At 39.4% G+C, this 21238-nt stretch overlaps 1 protein-coding gene across 3 annotated transcripts in view; it reads left to right on the plus strand.

Moving 5' to 3' along the window:
* Rad54l2 (RAD54 like 2) overlaps positions 1-21238 on the plus strand; it is an 89510-nt gene that overhangs the window by 9554 nt on the left and 58718 nt on the right. For all 3 annotated transcript variants that reach the window (XM_004834169.3, XM_021239417.2, XM_004834170.3), the window contains one exon: positions 16369-16561. In XM_004834169.3, coding sequence (XP_004834226.1) covers positions 16423-16561 — 139 coding nt within the window. In that variant the 5' untranslated portion in view covers positions 16369-16422. The remainder of the gene's footprint in view (positions 1-16368; positions 16562-21238) is intronic.

The following is a 21238-nucleotide window of genomic DNA, read 5'->3' on the forward strand; positions in this document are numbered from 1 at the left end:
GGGTTATATCCTCAGCCCTTTTTAAAATTTTGAGACAAAGTCTCACTAAGTGGCTAAATGCCCAGGCTGGGTGTGTGTTCACAGTGATCCTCCGGTCTCAGCCTCCAGAGTGCTGGGATTATTTGCATGTGCCACCATGCCTAGTGAAAAACTTTTTTCTTAATATTTATTCTCCTTCAAACTAACTCTGCCCCTCCCCATCATTTTTCTTCAGAGAAGAGCTGTACATGAGCAGCCTTTTTTTTCTAAGCCCTGAGAATTGAGATTAGGACCTCACAATTGAGCTATATCTGTAGCCCTGTTTTTCTTTCTTTCTTTTTTTTTTTTTTTTTTGGTACCGGCTATCGAACTTGGGACCTTGCATTTGCAAGGCAGGCGCTGGAACCACTGAGCTAAATCCCCAGCCCTGTTTTTCATTTTGAGACAGAATTTCCCTAAATTGCCCAGGATCCAGAGTGCTGGGATACAGGCATGACATACCAAGTCTGGCTAGGTGGGCTTTTTGTTATGGAAAATTTAGTATACATATACAGTAGTAGAGAGAGTATAATGAACCCTTATTGTTATGATTTACGTAAAAAATGTTCCCCAGAAGGCTCATATGTTCAGAGGTGAGACTTTTGGAAAGTTGATTAGATTATGGAACACTAACTTCATTAATGGATTAATCCACTGATGACTTCATAGCTAAATGTGCTATTAGGAAATGGGGGCTCACTGGAGGATGTAGGTAACTCAGGGCTAACCTGGAAGGTATTTTGTGTTCCCAGCCCCTTGTCCTCTCTCTGGCTCTTTCCCTTTCTGCTTTTTAGCTGCCATGAGGTGAGCAGCTTTCCTCTGCCATGCCATTCTGTTCTCTTTCTGCCATGGTGCCAGAGGACTATGGACTGGAACCTCTGAAACCATGAATGAAAATAAACTTCTCCTTTAGGTTGGTTTTCTCAGGTCATAGTCATGAAAAGCTGGTTGTTACACTCATGTACTCATGACTCAGTTTCAACAGTTACAAACACTTCCTCAATTTTCTTACATTGTACTGTCCACTTTTTGGCATTTTTAAAGCTAAATCCTAGACTCTGTCACTGAGTGTTTCTAACTAATAGGAACATCTTATTTTTATTTTCATTTATTTATTTATTTTGGTACTAGGGATTGAACTCAGGACCTTGCGCTTTTGAGGCACGCGGTGGCACCACTGAGCTAAATCCCCAGCCCAGAACATTTTATTTATTTATTTATTTATTTTCCCGTTAAGTTTATTGGTACATTTTAGGTATAAAATACAGTTACATTCATCATTGGGATCCTGTACCTTTACATGAGTCTCTTGGTTCTTTTTTTTTTCCCCTTCCCCTGCCCTCCCTTCACCCCCTCCACCCTTCCCTATTTGCAAAGACCTTGTTTACATTTTTTTCCTTTTCTCATATTTTTTCTTTTCCCTTTTTTCCTTTCCCCTACCCCTCCCACTTCCCCTGCTCCTTTAGACCTTTTCTTCCTGTTACACAATATCAGTTACACATTTTTTTATAATATCAAGATGTAGGAGACATTACCACAGATTTTACAGAATTTAAAAGGATATAGAAAGCATATTTCAAAAATCTGTTCTGAAATAAATTTGACAACTTCTAAGAAGTACCTTGGAAGACAAATTAATGAAACTAACTCTGGAGGAAATATAAAATTTCAATAGCACCTATTAAAGAAAGTATATTCCTAGCTTGAAAACCTACCTATATGACAACAGCAGGCTCATAAACATTTTAACTGATAAATTATATCAAACAGTTAAAGCAGAAAAAAGGAACACTTCTCCCCTCATTTTAGGAACTCAACATTATGCTAATCCTAAAACTGGATAAAGATAATAGAAGAAAAAAGTATGAACATAAATAAGAAATTTGTTTAACAAAACAAACTCTTAGAAGTCAGATCTGGCAGGATGTAGAAAGTGGTTTTGTTATACGGATGGCAGTGTTGGTTCAGCATTGGAAGATCCACCCCCCAAAAGTCATCATTTTAATGGAAAGGAAAAAGCCATATGATCCTGTCACTAGTCGGAGAAAAAGTATTGGACTAAATTTTACAGCTCAGAACATTTTATTTTTAAAACATGACTATTGTTACAGTTTGGGTGTATATGTCCCTCCAAAGCCTCAGTAGTCTTAGATGGGGCTTTTTCAGAGGTAGCTGAATCTACAGTATGTGATGCTTTGGATTAAGGGTGTGTGATTGCTAAATCAGTACACTGATTGACTTGGTGCCACCCTAATCCCGGTAGCCTGAATACTATATAAGGGACAGAAAGAGGCTTGTGTTTCCCTTTGTTGCTTTACTACCTTCGGTCTGCCATGAACTGTAGTCCCTCTGCCATGTGCCACCCTGCCTTGGAGCCAGCCAATTATGGATTGAAACCTAAACAAACTGTGAGCTAAAATTAACCTTTCCCCTTTTAACTTTGGGTGTCAGATATTTTGTCTCAGCAATGAGAAAAGTAAGACAACTATGATGCTATTTTCTGCCCTGATAAAATTTAACAATATTTCCTTAGCAGAGAAGACTTATTTTTTTTTGTTTTGTTTTGTTTTTTTTGCAGTACTGGGGATTGAACTCAGGACCTTGCACTTGCGAGGCAGGCACCATGCCCCTGAGCTAAATCCCCGGCCCATGACTTGGTTTTTAAGCTTGGTTCTGATACTTGACGTTTATCTTGGACAATTCATAAGCTTGTGTTCTCATGTTGAAATGTGGTGAGGATAGTGTTGATAATCCTACTTCAGAGAGTATTGTGAGGTTATCTCATTTTATTCTCACATAAAATGCACAGTGCTTTACTTACCCAGGGCTCAAACATTTTTGTCTTTACTCTTTATTTAAAAAATTTTAAAAAAATTGTCTTTATACTTTCACATTCAGTAGATAATTATTGAACACCTATGTGTCAGCTGCAGAGGAGACACTGACTTTGGCTTCTGGGATCCTACACTTTGTTGATTCTCTGCTTGCCTCTCACATTTGGCTTCAACCCCCTACCCCCAGTCCTCAGGCCCCCACCCCTGTGCTAGGGATCAAATTCAGAGCCTTACAGTTGCTTGACAAACACTCTGCCACTGAGCTAAACACCTAGCCCCTTAGATGGCCTTTAAAAACTCTGCTGCCATAGATATGGACATAACCCAGGTTTGTTTTCTTCTTGTATTCCCTCTGTAAGTCCAGCCCTTAGAGATCCAGCTCTTCTTGTCACTTCATGTTATCCAGATGACTCAATTTTATAAGTCTAACCTTGGTTACTTTTTTCTTTTCTTTTCTTTTTTTTTTTTGAGACAGGGTCTTTGCTATGTAGTCCAGGCTGACCCTGAATTTAATATGTAACCCAGGATGCCTTTGAATTCACATCTTCCTGCCTCAGCCTCCTGAGTGCTGAGATTACAGGCGCGTACCACCAAGTGCGGCCAAACCTACTCTTAGCTTGGCTTTTGGACACTTTTTTTTGGTCATAGAGTTGTGTGTAAAGTGTACTAAACTGAGCCTGCAGACCAAGGCTGTGGATTGGTCTTATACTAACTACCCAGTTTGAGCAAATTACTCACCTTTCTTGATCTTAGTGTCCTCAATCAGGAGCCTGGAAGGCTGGACTACAGAAGTCCTATATACCTTTAAAAATCTGTCCGCTATGAGAAGGTGGTTTCAGGAATGTCCTACTGAATACATCTGGAGTCATAGCCATTACTGTGCCCCGCAATCAGTTTTTAACTCCCCCAGCCTGCCCTCAAAAATCCAGGCTTCACCCTTATGACCCTTTCTTCTCTTTGTCCTCAGTTTAGGCCTAGTTGCTTTATAACTAGTTCTTCATTTCATCCTGAATCCTGGCTCTTTCCAGAACATTCTTTTCTTTCTTTTTAGCTTTGTATTTGTATTCACATAGCTTACTATGGCTGTATTTACCTTGTTTCTCTTGACTCTGTGTTCTGGCTGATTGAAATTGTGATTATCTTAGGATTGGCTCAGGTAAATTCTTTCTGTTCTGACTTTAATGATTGGCAAAGAAACTGGAAACTAGTACATCATTAGTATTTCTCAATATGTTTGTTACTTCAGATTTGTGCACTTAATTTTGTTTTTTCACCTTCAAAGTTATAATCTTTTTTTTTTTTTCCTAGAGCCAGGGATTGAAGTCAGAACTTTGAGCTTGCCAGGCAGGTGAAGTGCCACTGAGCTACATCCTTGGCCTCAAGATTATAATCTTCTTGGGTGTGGTGGCAAACACCTATAAACCAGCCCTTGGGAGGCTGAGTGAGGAGGATTGTCATGAGATTGAGGCCAGCCTGGACTACATAGTAAGTTCAAGGCCAGTCTGAACTATAGCAAGACCCTGTATCAAGAAAAAAAAAAAATTATAATTTTGAGTATAGATGTCAAGCTGTTTATTTTTATTATTTATTATTTATTATTTATATTTTTAAAATTATTTTTATTTTTTTGACATTCTGTGTAATTTTGCATCCTACTTTGTGTAGCACATTTTGTCCCCAAGTACTGGTCTAAACCTAGGGCATTTGTACTGAGCTATATCCCTAGTCTTTTATTTTTTATTTTGAGACAGGGTCTTGCTAAATTGACTAGTTTGGCCTTGAACTTGAAATCTTCCTACCTCAGCCTCCTGAGTGGCTGGGATTACAGTTATGTGCCACTGCATCCTCCTGCTTGTACTCTTTAACTAGTGTACTGTGTTTCTGCCCCAAACACATCTGGTGTTGATTAGCTCTATTATTATTTTTATTGTTACTTTGGTTTTTTGGAGACAGGGTTATGCTGTATAACTCAGGTTCTTCTTTGACTGTGTTCCTAATTTTTTAGAAAGCAATCCACTTTTTCCTTTTTTTTTTGGTGGTGCAGGGATTGAACCATGGGCTTTCACACTGAGCTGTGTCCCCAAACCTTGTTATGTTTTAAATTTTGAGCAAGGTCTTTCTAAGTTGTTAAGTTGTTAAGTCGAGGCTGGGCTCCAACTTGGATCCTTCTGCTTCAGCCTTCCAGAATGTTGGGATTATTACAAGCATGTACCACCATGCCCCGCTTGTCATTTTTTATAGTTATTCAGAGTTACCCGAGAGTCATTTATTTATTCATTTATTTTCACAGTTTGACTTTGCCTATTGAATATTTTAAAATTTTTTATTAGTACATGTTTATAGTACATAATGATTACATTCATTGTAGGGATTTGGTACATATACATAACACACCTCAATTCTTTTTTTTCCCTTCCCGTCTACCAAACCCTCTTTTTTTTTTTGGTACTGGGGATCAAACTCAGGACTTTGCGCTTGAGAGGCAGGCTGGTACTACTCAGCTAAATCTCCCCCCCTCTTTTAATAGCATCAGATTTATTTATTTTATAAGTCTTTATCAAGTTAGTTGTCATAAACACAAATTAATACCCACACTAATAGGCCAAAAAACATATAAAACACAGAAAACTATTATACTAAATTGGGGTACACTTTTAGGTACATTGGGCATACTGGATTACAATAACTGTGTTCTCTCCTTAAAGTCATATTTAATTTTCTTTCCTGTATAGAAGCTTCTGTTGAGTTCTCCATGGTAACATCTTATACTTGCTCTGTTCTGTCTGGTTTCTTGACCTTCCCTTGAACCCAGGTCTTCCAGGTCTAGCACTGCATTATGACATCTGATTTTCCTTCCTCTGTTCTCTTTATCTCTGTAGTCCTTTCTGAAGGCTTGCCTTTCACCTGTCTCCTTTTAAAAACCCTTCCATGGTCCTTTAACTGTGGTTGCTTATTGCTATTTTCCAATGCGTTGCAATCACTCAAGGAGTGTCTTTAAAGCTTTAAAGTCCTCACAATAATGTATGAGGACCACACTGTTGTTTCCAATTTAGAAGAGAAAACAGAAACTTTTAAAAAAAATTTATATATTAATTGGTACATTTTAGGTATACAATACATTTACATTTATCATTGGGTGTTTGTACCTGAACATGATGTATCTTAGTTCTTATTTTTTTCCCCATTACCTATGCTCCCTTCACCCCCACCACCCTTCCTTTTTACATAGACTTTGTTTCCATTTTTTTCTTTCTCTAATTTTTCCTTTCCTTTCTTTCCTTTCCCCTTCCCCTCCCACCACCCCTCCACCTTTGGACCTTTCCCTATTTCAAATTATCAGTTATTCCTTTTAATCATTTTCATCCTTATTTACACTTTCAGTTTCTCACACTAGAGATACCATTCGGTATTTACACATCTGTGTCCTATTTATTTCACTTAAGAGTATGGCCTCAATATGCATCCATTTAGCTACAAATGACTCTAGTTTCTTGTTCTTTATGGCTGAGTACTACATTTTATAAAAAACCCACATCTTCTTTATCAAGTTTCCAATTGACGGGCACTTGGGCTGTTTCCAATCCTTAGCTATTACAAATTGTGCTGCTATAAACATAGGTGCACATATATCGCTGTGGTATGATTCTTTTAATTCTTTGGGGAAGATACCCAGCAGGGCAATAGCTGGGTCAAATGGGACCTGTAGTCCTAGTTCTTTGAGGTATCTCCATACGGATTTCCACAGTGGTTGCACCAGTTCACACTCCCACCAGCAGTGGAGCAGGGTTCCTCTTTCCCCACAGCCCCGCCAGCATTTGTTATTGGTTGATTTCTTGATAGCAGCCATTCTTTCTGGAGTGAGGTGGAATCTCAGTGTTGTTTTCATCTGCATCTCTCGAATGACCAGTGATGTTGAACATTTTTTCATATATTTATTTGCTGTTTTTACTTCTTTGTCTGAGAAATGTCTGTTCATTTCAGATGCCCATTTTTGAATTGGGTCTTTGAATTTGGGGGGCTCTGATTTTTTTCAATTCTTTTTATATTCTAGATAGTAGACCTTTGTCTGAGGTACAGCTGCTAAAAATTTCTTCCCATATTGTAGGTTGTCTCTTAGCTCTGTTGGTAGTTTCTTTTGCAGTGCAGAAGCTTTTTAATAAGATGAAGTCCCAGTTGTTGATTCTTTTTGCTAGTTCCCGTGCTACTGAAGTTTTGTTCATAAAGTCTTTTCCTATGCCAATGTCATTGAGAGTTCTACCTAACTTATCTTTCAGCAAATTTACTGTTTCTGTCTTGATATTTAGCTCTTTAATCCACTTCAATCTTAGTTTAGTGCACGATGATAGGTAAGGGTCTAGTTTTAATCTTTGGCAGGTTGAAATCCAGTTTTTCCAACACCATTTATTGAACAGGCTATCTTTTCTCCAATGAGGGTGATTGGCTCCTTTGTCAAAGATGAGCTGGCTGAGTATGTCTGGAGTTGTTTCTGCATCTTCTAATCTATTCACTGATTCTTGGGTCTCTTTCTTTGCCAGTACCATGCTGTTTTTATCACAGTAGCTTTGTAGTATAATTTCAAGCTGGGGATTGTGAGACCCCCAGCCATGTCTCTGTTGCCCAAAATTGCTTTTGCTATTTTAGGTTTCTTCTGCTTCCAAATGAATTTTTGGATTGTTTTCTCTAGTTCTGTGAAGTATATTGGAATTTCAATCAGTATTGCATTAAATCTATATAGTAGTTTTGAAATATGGCCATTTTCACTATATTGATTCTTCCTAACCAGGAACAAGGGATATCTTTCCATTTTCTTATATCCTCTTCGATCTCCTTCTTCAGAGTGCTGTAGTAGAAAACAGAAACTTAAGGAGACTTGTACAAGGTCACTTGTATAAGATCACTGTTTTAGTTCAGACTGCTATAACAGAATACCATAAATTAGGCTAAATAAAGTAAATTTATTTCAAAGTTTAATGGACAGATGAAGAGTAAGCATACCTGCCCTTGTTCCCCACCTTAAGCAGAAAGCATTATATCTTCTCCATTCATGTAAGGCTTTCTCACTGGAAGTATGGAGTACATGTCTTTAATCTGTTGAGAAGGTTCTGTTCTACTTCTAGTCTCCTGATAGCTTTTACCATGAACAGCTGTGGAATTTAGTCCAATACTTTTTCTCCAACTAGTGACAGGATCATATGGCTTTTTTCTTTCCTCTGTTAAACTGATGACTTTTGGGGGTTGTTCTTCCAATGCTGAACCAACACTGCCATCCCTATAATAAAACCACTTTCTACATCCTGCCAGATCTGACTTCTAATAGTTTGTTTTGTTAAACAAATTTCTATCTATGTTCATACTTTTTCTTCTGTTATCTTTATCCAAAAAGTTTTAGGATTAGCACAATGTTGATTTCCTAAAATGAGGGGAGAAGTGTTCCTTTTTTTTTCTGCTTTAAATGTTTGATATAATTTATCAGTTAAAATGTATACAAGCCTGTTGTCATATAGGTAGGTTTTCAAGCTAGGAATATACTTTCTTTAATAGGTGCTATTCAAATTTTATATTTTCTCCAGAGTTAGTTTCATTAATTTGTCTTCCAAGGTACTTCTTAGAAGTTGTCAAATTTATTTCAGAACAGATTTTTGAAATATGCTTTCTATATCCTTTTAAATTCTGTAAAATCTGTGCTAATGTCTCCTAGGTCTTGATGTTTTAATTTTAAAAATGTATAATTGGTATTGTGTAATAGGAAGTAAAGGTCTAACGGAGCAGGGGAAGTGGGAGGGTTAGGGGAAAAGAAAGAAGGGAAAAGAAAAAATACAAGAAAAGAAAAAAGATGGAAACAAAATCTTTGCAAATAGGGAAGGGTGGAGGGGGTGAAGGGAGGGCAGGGGAAGGGGAAAAAAAATAAAAACCAAGATACTCATGTAATGGTACAAGATCCCAATGTAACTGTATTTTATACCTAAAATGTACCAATAAACTTAATGGGGGGAAAAATTTAATTTTCAAGTTCTGGAGGATGGGAAGTTCAGGATCAAGGTAATTTGGTTCCTGGTAAGGGCCCTCCTCATTTTCAGATGATGCCTTTTTGCCATATCCTCAAATAGCAGACAGATCATCATCTGTACTTTTCATTTTCTTTTTCTTTTTTCAGTATTGGAGATTGAGCTCATGTTAGGTAAATGCTCCTCCACTGAGCTGTATCCTCAGCCCTTCTCATGTTTTTTTTAAGGGTACTAATCCTGTCCTGTGAAAGGTCCACCATATGACTTAATTACTTCCCAAAGGCCCCACCTCCAAATACTATTGGGGATTAGTGGTGCAAGATAAGAATTTAGTGGTAGAGGAAGACACAAAGACATTCAGTCCATAGCAGTTACTATCTGTGGGAACTGGGAATCTTCATTTTTAATAAGCTTCTAGCTTCTGATTCTTTGCCAGAAAATGCAAGCAGTCTTTAGCCCCTCTTACAATTCCTCCCCTAAGTGCTATGTTTTTCTGCAGTTCCCATGCCTCAGCCACCCATTGTACCTGACATTTCTATTCCATTTCATCCTTTTGATCTGCCCATGTTGTGATGTCTTTTGTTATAGCATACCTCCCCTAATTTTAACTTTCCTTTTTTTGTTGTTTGGTACCGGGGATCGAATGCAGGACCTTGAACTTTTGAGGCAGGTGGTGGAACCCCTGAGCTAAATCCCTGGCCCTTAACTTTCCTTTTTGACTCTGTGTAGACTCCTTTTTTCTGCTTTCTCATGGATGGCCCATCTCTTGCTACCCTTCTTCCACTACATGTGTTTCCTGAGCATATTTCATAGTTGAGGCTTTCAGCTGCCTGAATGTGGTGGAAGCACACTAATCTGTATCCCTGACCCCAGTACATTTTCTGGCTGCCTCTATCATTTCACTTTTTTTTTTTTTTCTGGTACCAGGGATCGAACTCAGGACCTTGCACTTTCGAGGCAGTCACAGTGCTACTGAGCTAAATCCCTGGCCCTCACTCTTTTTTTGAGACAGGGTCTCACTATGTAGTTCAGGCTGACTTGGAACTCATGGTTATCCTCCTGCCTCAGCCTTCTAAGTGCTGGGATTACAGGCTTGCACCACCGCACCTGGGTTGGCTTCACTTCCCTCTCCTCCCCTCCCCTCCCCTCCCCTCCCCTCCCCTCTCTTCTTTCTCTTCTCTTTCGGTACTGGGAATTGAATGCAGGACCTTGTGCTTGCCAGGCAGGCACAGTACCACTGAGCTAAATCGCTGGCCCTGTCATTTCCTTCTTAACAAAAGTGTTATCTACCAAATGTTCAGACTGGAAATCTGTGCCACAGAGCTTGGACTCTAGAGTTAGAAGTCTGGGTCAGAATCAGTTCCACCCATTTAGCTATAAATGTCTGAAGCCCATCCTTCTTTATGGAAGAGTAGTACTCCTTTGGATTAAAAAAAACTCGCATCTTCTTTATCCATTCATCAGTTGATGGGCATTTTGGCTGTTTACAAGTTTTAGCTATTATACACTGTGCTACTATAAATGTGGGTGTGCATACACCGCTGTGGTATGATGCTTTTAATTCTTTTTGGGAAGATACCAAGAAGGGGAATAGCTGGGTCAAATGGGACTTCCAGTCCTAGTTCTTTGAGGTATCTCCATGCTGATTTCCACAGTGGTTGCACCAGTCTACACTCACACCAACAGTGGAAAAGGGTTCCTTTATCCCTGCAGCCCCGCCATTTGTTATTGGTTGATTTCTTGATAGCAGCCATTTTTTTTCTGGAGTGAGGTGGAATCTCAGTGTTGTTTTCATTTGCATGCTGAACAAAATGGGTTCTAGCCTCACAGAAACCAGCCTGAGCTTTAGAACTAAAGGTACAGGCTTGCTGGGATTATCCACTACTCCAACATAAATCTACAGCTGACTTGTTGGTATTAATCAACAGGGATCTGGAGTCTGTCTGCCCATGCTGTCAACCAGTGACAGCACAGACACACCTTGAAGCAGACTTTTTTTTCCCCCTCTCCTTTTCTTTTCTTATTTTTGTTTTGTTTTCTTTTCTCTTGATGGTTTGTTCTTGTTTTTATATAAGAATGAACATTGTTTCTAGTTTATTTTCTTGTTGTTGTTCTGTTCTTTTCTTGATTTTATTTCTTCCTTCTCTCTTTCCTACCTTTCTTCACCAGTTTACCAAAGAAGGCATAATCTTCCTTTGCTCTCCAGCCTTGCTTCTAATCTCTTCCTCTTCTTCTATTTCTCTACTTTTTTCCCCCAACTTCTTTTGAATTTTCTCCCCTGAGGATAAAATGGCCATAATGAGGGCATACTTACTGTCTATAATTTTCTGGTTTGTTTTAGATTTTGTTATATAACCACAAATCTAGTTCATACACTTAAAGGTGGTAAGTTAATACTTACCATATTTTTTCATATGGTTCCTGCTGGCTTGAACTTGGCTCCTTGGCCGCCTCCTGACTTGAACTCAGTTCTGCCTCACCCTGATGCAGCCAACCCAAAGCTGCACTGAGTTCTGAGTTCAGCTGTCCTTTCTCCAAGATAGCTAACAGCCAATTGCCCTCTCCTTGGGGACATCTGAACACAAATAACTCACCAGCCACTGCAGTCCACTGCATCCACTGCTCCATTCCACTGATGTGTTTTTTGGCGGAGGCCTCGCGGGTCGCCAGTAGTCACTGTGCCTCCGCAGGTTCGAGCCATCTTTCCCAGGCATGGCTCAGGGAGAAAGTGCTGCTTGCCACATTCTTCTTCTTCTTTGAAGTCTCTCTCTTTGCTCTCCTCATGGGCTTCAGTTCTCACTTCAGATTGTTGCTACATCCCAGAGACCTACCTCCCTCCTTCTTTTCTTCCTCATGTTGCTGCTGTATTCCAATGTCTGGACACCAAATCTCAGAGAGGCTGTTTCCCTGCTGTTCACCACTTCGCCATCTTCCCAGAAGTCCAGAGTTGATTTTATTCCTGCCTCGTGCCTGGTGTTCAGTGATTTTACTTTTCCTCTCTTTTTGCCAAGTTCATATTATCCTGATCTGGTATTTTAAATTTTATGTGTGCAAATTTTTCAGAGTCCAGGATGTTAGAGTGTGGAACAGTGCCTGTGCCACAGACTTCTCATAGCCAAAACTGGTTGTGCCTGAGTTAGCTCCTGTCTTCTAAACCCAATTGCCCCCTCCCATTCTCTTCATCCCTTCACTATCCATAATTCTATGGGAAAGGAGGTAGATCTTTCACTTGTTGCCTTCATAATGGCCTTCCAGAACTTTACTCCTGCTCATTCAAAACGTCCAGGGCTGATTCTGCAGGGTCAGTAGCTCAGTGACCTCTTGGACGAAGGGCCTAAGCCAGTGGAGCTTTGTAGGGAAACACATTGAACCTAAGCCCATGGCTATTTTAAATGAGGTAGGGGAACAGTTATTTAATTGCTAAATTGCCCAGGCTAGGCTCAAACTCTTGATCCTCTTGCCTCATACTTCTAAAGTGCTGGGATTACAGGCACCACTCATGAAGCAGGTGCCTTTTATGCTTACAAGGCAGGTACTGTGCCATTGAGCTAAGTCCCCAGCCCTTGTCTTTAAATTTAGCAGGGTAGAACAACCTTTTCCTTTACTCTCAAGATGGCTATGAGGGGCTGGGCTGGGATTAGCTGTGTTTCTTCAAAATTATAGCCTCCTTTTAGCAAATTCAGTATATTAAACTGTAGACTTATTAAAATGTTTGAAAGTTGAATATTTGCTTTTATAGTGGTTCTCTTTAGAATTCCTTTGAGTAACTAGTTCTCCAGTTTCATTTAAATAAAGATCCATGCCCAGAGTTTGCTTGTGGGACCCCCATTCTCATGAAGGTGCAACATACCCATAATCACTCTTCAGCCTCTCTGTGTGAGATGCAGAGACCCTTGCAGATCAGAGCAGTGTTACACACAGAATGAGGAACAAATGGGGAGATGCATTTGTTCCTGGGAGCTTCCCCCCAGCACACGCACTATTTCTACTAAAAATCTAAGTGCCTGAATCAAGGATGCCTTCCCTGTATTCTGAAAGGCTGAGCCCCACACGACGGTATATGTCTGTGGGTGGAGTCCCTTAGAGAAAGAATGTTTTTTCTCTTCTCTTGCACCCTAAGACCACTCCTCCGCCATGTTCCCACTGTTGCTTTTTTTGAAGATCATTAACAGCAAAATGTACCTCTTAAGTAGTTGGTGTGATTCAAAATTGCTGAGAAGAAAGTTCATTATCTCTGTAATTTACTGACCTATGGAAAGAAGATGAAACAGAAAAACCAAATTTGATGGAATTAAAGAACTCTATTGCTGTCCAATCTCTTCTCTGTTATGGGAGTCTGATAGTCTGGATACTTTTTCTTTCTTTCTTTTTTTTTTGGAGGGGGATGGTGATACCAGGAAATTAAATCAAGGACCTTCACATTGGACTACATATCCAGTCCCTCTTTTATTTTATTTTACTTTTTTTGAGACAAGGTGGCATCAGGTTGCTAAATTGTCCAGGCTGGGCTTGAGCTTATGTCTTCCTGCCTCAGCTTCCTAGAGAACTAGGATTATTGGCATGTGCCACCTGCCTGCCTCTGGGTACTATTATTATGGTTTTAATTTTTTAAAATTGACACATAATTTTACATATTTATGGATATAGTGTGATAACACCATACATGTATCCAATGTATAGTAAGCAAATCAGGCTGATGGTGAAACAGTTAACACCGTACACTCATAAACCCAAGGTTGTTATCTCACGAAGTCGGAGAATGAAATAGCTGACAAGCAGATGAAGTTAGGAGAATAATTGGAAATAATAAGAAAAAATAGCTCATGGTTTCTAGTATGGGATTCTGAAAGCAGAAAGTCTAGCCTGCTTTCTTCTTGCTCTTACATGGATAAGCAGAGTCCAGGGGGCTTTGTAGTACAGACATTCCTTGTTTGATGACTGAGTTCAGGTCCTGTGACTGGACTGTTAAATGAATTGGTTGCTAAATGAGGAAATGTATATGATATATACATTACAATATTCAGAACAAAGAAATGGTTAAAGGAAACTCCAACTTGATGGCTCTGCTTTTATTGCATAAGTCTTACATGAAGTACTGTAATGTATAACAGAACATAAAGCTACAGTACTGTACTGTACAGTGAATCAAGAATTACAGTACTGTTTAAACAAGGCGTACTGTCCAAAAAAAAAAAAAAGACATTGAAGCTCTATAAACAAGATGTAGAGAACTGTACAAAAAAAAAAAGAGAGAGGTTATAAGGCCAAGTAGTGGGTTATAAGTCTGAACAGTACACCTTAGTTGTAAGTCTGAACAGTTATTAAATAGATAAGTTGTTAAACAAGGAATATCTGTATAGAGTTTTAAAAAGTCAGTTACTTGGCTGACTTAAAAAGTGAGTTACTCAACTGCCTTAGTTCAAAGAAAACATGTTCAAAGGAAACCAGTTCTTTTGCCTTTCTAATATTCCTTGAAGTCCAGCCTAAAGGTCTGGAGAAGCTGTCAACTAACTTATCATATTCTGCCTAAGAACCTTCTTCTTAGGAAGGGTCCTTATCTGCACATTCTTATCCTAACTTTTTATCTTTTTTCCTGTGTTTGCTTTTACATTTCTAAGCTAAACCAGCTGCATGGCTTGAATTAGCTCTTAATTTGGTGTATGGCTCTTTTCTTTTTATCTAGTCAACTCTTAGGCCTATCCCTTACTGATTGCCTACTTACAAGCTAATTAACTAGACTATTACATTAGCACTTTCATCTCCTTAAACATTTATCAATGATAAATGTTTATAAATTATGTCTGATCTTTAATAAGGTATTTCAGTTTTGGAATAGTTTTTATGTTGGATAATTAGAGACTTCTGCTTCAGTTTTTATTTTTTATTTTTTTTTGGTATCAGGGATCGAACTTGGGTCCTTGTGCTTGCGCAGCAGGTGACGAAACCAACTGGGCTAAATCCCTGGGCCTTCAGTTTTTATTTTGGGAGATGAAAGGAATTGAGGATGACCTGAGTGTGTGTGTGTGGTTGTCTGCAGCAGATTGTCTTGTAAGAGTATTTACCTTGATCTCTTCTCCCTCTTTTATACATGAAATATTTGAATATACAGAAAAATGGAAATAATTAGTGATGTATAAGTTAACATTTTGCTATATTTACTTTATCTCTGAACTACTCATCTAGCTATCTCTTTACCTTGTTTTTTTTTTTTTTTTTTTTTTTAAGAATTGATGTTTATAGTTAATAGTAAAGTGTTAAGAACAAGAGAGCAGGAAAGAAGGAGAGAGAAAGAGACAGACTGGAACAGTTCTAAGTACATAGTAGATATAAGTGTAGCAGGTTGGTAAATGAGGGAGTGAGTGTGAATGAATAACTTAGGTATAGGTAGGACATGCTTCTTGCTACAGGATACAAAGACACAGTTGCTGTCTGAATTCCTGCCCTTAGGTGTTTACTCTTGGATCAGGATCGGAAATCAAAGAAGACACATCACTTTGCTTGGGAGCCCATATGAAGCCTTCAGTGAAGACTGATACTGAAGTTAGCATGGGCCAGTGGAGTGCAATAGAGAGAATATGATTCTAGACATCTAGGACAGTTAGTATTCATATAGGCTTCTTGGAAGAAAGGGAGTTGGAGTGAGCTAGGAGGTAAGAAAGAGCCACAGAAAAGACATGACCACAGGATTCCATACCTGAGGCTCTCCATGTCTTTGGGAAGAGTCACATTGTGGTAAAGAGCTATTTTCCCCCTGGTAACCCTTCATTCAGGTGATTGGAGAGTGAACTGTTCATGCTGTGCTCTTAAGGCCTGTTCCAGGCAGGACCTAGTCCTTATTCCCTGAATATTCCCAGTCCTTCTCACTCTGTGGCTCAGCCCCTGATGCTCACTCTGCCTGGAATGTACTCCTCCAGATGTCTATAGGTCTCCCTTGCTTCCTTCTGGCCTCTGCTCAGTGAGAATTCCCTGATACCACTGTATGGAATAGCAGCACCTCCTGACACACACTAGCTCCTATGCACTTCCTGCATGTTTTGTTCTTCCTGCTATGTCTAAAATAGCGCCTGTGATTGTAAGTATGTATAGATACGTGTAGACAGATACAGATATAGGGAGTTGGTGGTTCGGAAACAAGGGTTCCAAGAAGGAACAAACAAATGGCAATTCTGAGGTATATAGTTTCTGCTGTTGTTACTTTATGATATTTTCTCGGGCTAGGGATGTAGCTCAGTGGTAGATTACTGTTTGTGTAGACCCAGGTTCAATTCTTGACATCACAAAATTTTTTTTTTTTTTTCTTGTCGAAGCAGCCAGAAGAAGATTGAGCTGGGCAGAGTTGCCAAAACATTTGTTGGGGTAGTATACTCATAGAGAGGCTGAGATTTGGGTGTGTCTAACTTGCCTTGCTTAGAAAATCCCCAAGGAATTCATCTTCAGTATCTTTTTCTTCAAGAGATTTGTACTCCCAAGAGAAACCTTGGTGATTCTAATGTCTCTTGTCCTCTTCTTAGGACTCTTGCAGTGGACCATGAGTCGGTAATGCCCACTGAGGACCTCTGGGAGCCATGTCAGACGAATCTGCCTCAGGGAGCGATCCAGACCTGGACCCGGACGTGGAGCTGGAGGATGCGGAAGAGGAGGAGGAGGAGGAGGTGGTGGCAGTGGAGGAGAATGACAGGGATGATGAGGAAGACCTGCTGGATGGTGAGTAGATTTCAGGGACAGACTGCCTTATCCTTGCTTCTAATGGAATTTTTGCTGGGAGAGTGGGATGTTTCTAATTGGATTCAGTAGGTCATCCATAGTGACAAAGTAGACTGAAAACTCAGCAACAGTACACACAGATACTCATTCCCAGGAAATATGTTGTTGTTCCTACACATAAATCTTGTTTTAGTTTTGGAAGCACCTTTAGCATTTAGCTTATCTTTGACAAGTGTGTATTCTCTGGTCCAGAGATTTGAGGGTGGAGTATAGTTGCCCAGGTCATGGGGGAATCCATGGCAGAGTTGCTTTGGTAGATTTGGGGTCATGGACTCTTGGAGTAGGTGTATGGTTATTGTAAGTGGTCTGGGAGTTTTCTGAAATTACATTCACAATTCTGCTTATGTGTATGTGAGAGAATTGTGTGAGGAGAGATTCTGTAGAAAGGTTTACAGTCCTGGAAATCTGACTGCATCTCCTGGAGTGTTGCTGTGCTTCCTGGCCACTTCTGGGGACTCTAAGCTGCTCCTACTGGGAGAGGACTGCATTTTTATAGCTGGTAGGCTCCCCTTTAGACTTATATTTGGTGTGTTCACTCCTTTTTTGCCCCCTACTCCACTTCTTTTTTTTTTTTTGGTACCAGGGAGCAAACTTGGGTCCTTGCGCTTGTGCAGCAGGCGGTGAAACCATTGAGCTAAATCCCTGGCCCCCTACTCCACTTCTTAAAGTGGCATTGAACCTTTCCTTTTTTACTTGAGGCCCCCCCGCCCCCGTTTTTTTTTTTGAGACAAGGTCTTGCTATGTAACCTAGGCTGGCCTCCTGGCTCAGCCTCCTGAACTTTTTATTTTAATCTTCAGTCTAGGGTTGTTTGTACTTAGCCACAGGCTTCTCAATTCTGACCTTTCACAGCATAGGATTCAGTTGACTGAGGGATATTTTGTCTGTTTATAAAAAACCACCTTCTTGGAACTGAACATTGTCATAGGTTATCATCACTGAATCAGAAAGAGCCTAGGAAAATGTGTTCCAGTCTAGAGTCATAGAGGAGGATGAATCCCAATCCTCTTTCTTTGCTGATGCTGCTGTCTGTATTCCTCATTGGTCCATCTTAACAGCTGCCATATTGATCAAGAGTCAGTTTTCCCACCTCTGCTAGGAAATGACTGTTGCAGTTTTATTTTTCCCTGATGGCAGCAATCACTGTCCACTGCTAGCTTATTCAGTTCGAGCCACCTAGTTAGTTGTGTAGCTTGTTTTTGTAAAGTAGAATGAGTGAAAGTAATGGAAGACCGTGATGGTATGAGTGTATACTGTCCTATTTGACTCTCATTATTCCTGAGGAGCTGTCTGGATCTCTACTTGCTTTATACTATCTAGGTTCTCAGAATTATATTTTAAGACATTTTTAGAACTCCCTATCAGGTTCAGATTGGATTTCAGTTGCTGGTGGGGAGTATAATGGATATTTGTCCAGTCTTCTATCTTGACTTCTTGGATTCTTCTTGCTGAATACCTTTTCTTCCCCAAGGTATTGGGATTTAGGGCATTCACACTGAGCTACATCTGCAGCCCTTAATTTTTAAAAATTTTTTAGATAGCTGGGCATGGTGGTGCATGCTGTAATCTCAGTACTAGGAGGCTGAGGTAGGAGGATTGCTGGGAAGTTAAAGGCCAGCCTGGGCTACATAGTAAGTTCAGGGCCAACCTGAACTACATAATGAAACTATCTAAGAAAAAAAAAGTCTCTAAATTCCAAGCTGGGCTCAAACTTGTAATCCTTCTGCCCCAGCCTCCTAGTATGCTGGGATTATAAGTATATTCGATCATGCCTGGCTTTCTTGCCAAATTCTTAATTAGAGTTGATATCTGTGAATATTTGAGGATTCAACCAACCATGGATTAAAAATACTAAAAAAATTGTGGTGAACATATGCAGACTTTTTCTTGTAATTATTTCCTAAACAATATAGTATAAAAACCATTAACATTGTATTAGGTATTATAAGTATCTAAACATAATTTAAAGTACATGAAAGGATATGCATAAGTTAAATGCAAATACTACAACAATTTATAAAGGGACTTGAACAGTTGTAGATTTTGATATCTGCAGGGAACCAGTCTCCTGAAGATACTAAAGGACAGTGTGTTAAAAAATTACATGCTTATAAATGAGCATGATGGTATGTGGCTGTAGTGCCAGCTATTCAGAAGGCTAAGGAAGGAGCATTTCAAATTGGAGACTAGCCTGGGTAACTTAGAGATCCTGACTCAAAATAAAAATTTTTTAAAAGGGCTGAGGATATAACTCAGTGGTTACCTAGCCTAGCATGGGACCCTTTGGGTTCCATCCACAGCACAGCCAAAAGCATATATACATATAATATATTTTAAAAAAATAATAAGATATATATTCATACACATACATATATGATCAATCTTTCTATTTACTATTAGATGGAACCCAGGGCTTCATGGATACTAGGCAAGGACTTCTACCTCTGAGCTATCTCCTCAGCCCTACATTTGGGGTTTTTCAGAAAAAATATTTATTCAGTTCTTAGGTTAAATAATTTTATTAAGGTGAAATGATTTATTTCTATTACTTATGAAGTTCAGAGTGATAAAAAATGTTCTATTAGCTACAGTTTCTATCTTGCTCTGTTAAGATACCTAAATTCTTGGAATTTGATTGAAGGACTTTTTTTTTTAAGTTTAAAAATTTTTTTTATTAGTACATGTTTGCAGTACATAATGATTATATTCACTGTGGAGAATTGGTACATGTACATAAGAATTCTTTTTCCTCTTCCACGCTATTCTTGTTTTTTGTAAATTTTTTTCTCTTGTTTTAGCCAGCATCAGATTTGTTTTATGTGCTCACTTTGGTAGCACATATACAGATTTGTTTTATCTTTATGAAGTTAATTATCATAAACATAGGTTAACAGACAGACAGGTTAAAGAACATGTGCAACACATAAAGCAGTTATTTTAATCAAAGTGCACTTTTAGGTATATTGGCTATATTGGCTTACAATACCTTTTTCTCTCTTTTTTCCTTTTGTCTTTTATTTTGCACTTTATTTATATACAGTATTGGGATTCTCATATAAGAGAAACCATGGTATGTTTAAGCTTGTGTGTCTGATTTACTTCACTTAACATTATGGTCTCCAGAATCTTTTTTTTTTGTTTGTTTGTTTTTTGATACTGGGGATCAAACTCGGGTCCTTGCGCTTGCAGGGCAGGCGGTGGAACCACTGAGCTGAATCCTCAGCCCTCACGTATCCTTCTTTATGGCAAAGTAGTTCTCTATTGTGTATAAATACTACCTTTTCTTTATCCATTTATCTGTTTTTTTGGTTTTTTTTTTTTTTGTACTGGAGATTGAACTCAGGACCTTACGTTTATGAGGCAGGTGGCAGAACCACTGAGCTAAATCCCCGGCCCTTACCCATCTGTTGTTGGGAATATAGGCTGCTTCCAAGATTTAGGTATTATGAATTGTGCTGCTATAAACATGGGTATGCATGTATCGCTTAAGATGATGTCTTTAATTCTTTGGGGAGGATCCCTAGAAAGGGAATAGCTGGGTCAAATGGAATTTGTATTTTTAGTTTTTTGAGGAATCTGCATGATTGTTCTATTTTATACTCCCCACCACATTTTTTGAATGACCAATGATGTTGAATATTTTTTTACATACTGTTAGTCTGGATGTCCCCCCAAAGCCTCATTTGGTCAGAGGTAGCTGAATCTGGAATGTGTGACGTTGGGATTAAGCACTTGTGATTACTAAACCACTACACATGAGAGAGTGGTTTAGCACCGCCCTACTCCTGATAGTCTGGATGGGATAAAAGAGGCAGAAAGATACTGTTAAGGTCTCTTGTTACCCTTGCTGCCTTGTGTGTGCCATGTTGTTTCTGCTTTGCAATGCCTGTTTGCCATCCTTGCCTTGGAGTCGGCCAATTATGGACTGAAACCTCTATAAACTGTAAGCCAAATAAACCCCTTCCCCTCTAAATTTGGGTGTCCGGTATTTTGTCTCAGCAACGAGAGAAAAGTAACTAACACAGAAATTAGATCCTCAATACCAGCAAGCATGAGACATTGCTTTGGGCTCTGGACCACTGGTTGGAGTCGTGGAGGACATTGCCTTGGACTGTACGCCTTTAGCTGGACTTGTGTGGGACATTGTGGGATCTAGGCCCTTGGCTGGATTCTTTGAGCCTCCAGTGTGTGGCTAATCTTTTGCACTCCTTGCATTTGACTTTTTGGGTAATTATCATAAAATCCTATAAATTATGTATCCTGTATTTAATGTATTCTCTTCCCCAAACCCTGACTACAGCAAAATTGGTGACAGGGATGGGATTTGAACCCACACGGACATAGTGGGGTACTTGATGTGATGTTGCCTGGCCATGCGGCTTAAGCTTAAAAGCCTTGAGAATCAATTTGGAAAGGTTTTGAGAGACTGACAAAAGAGGCAGCTCTAGTATGCCCTGAGCTATATGGGAGATTCTGGCCAGAGCCTGGAAGGTCAGAGAACTGTGGAAATGCTGCCAGTTGGGATGAAGCTTGGGAGGCCTCTGTTGAGGACTGCATTGACTGCTGGATCCCAGGCAGTGTATGTTGTGCTTTGGCTAGACATTCCCTGGGTGGCAGAA

This window comes from Heterocephalus glaber, unplaced genomic scaffold (genome assembly GCF_053883595.1).
Source record: "Heterocephalus glaber isolate CG9 unplaced genomic scaffold, H.glaber_assembly_v1.0 deba00001504, whole genome shotgun sequence".
NCBI classification, from domain to species: domain Eukaryota; kingdom Metazoa; phylum Chordata; class Mammalia; order Rodentia; family Bathyergidae; genus Heterocephalus; species Heterocephalus glaber.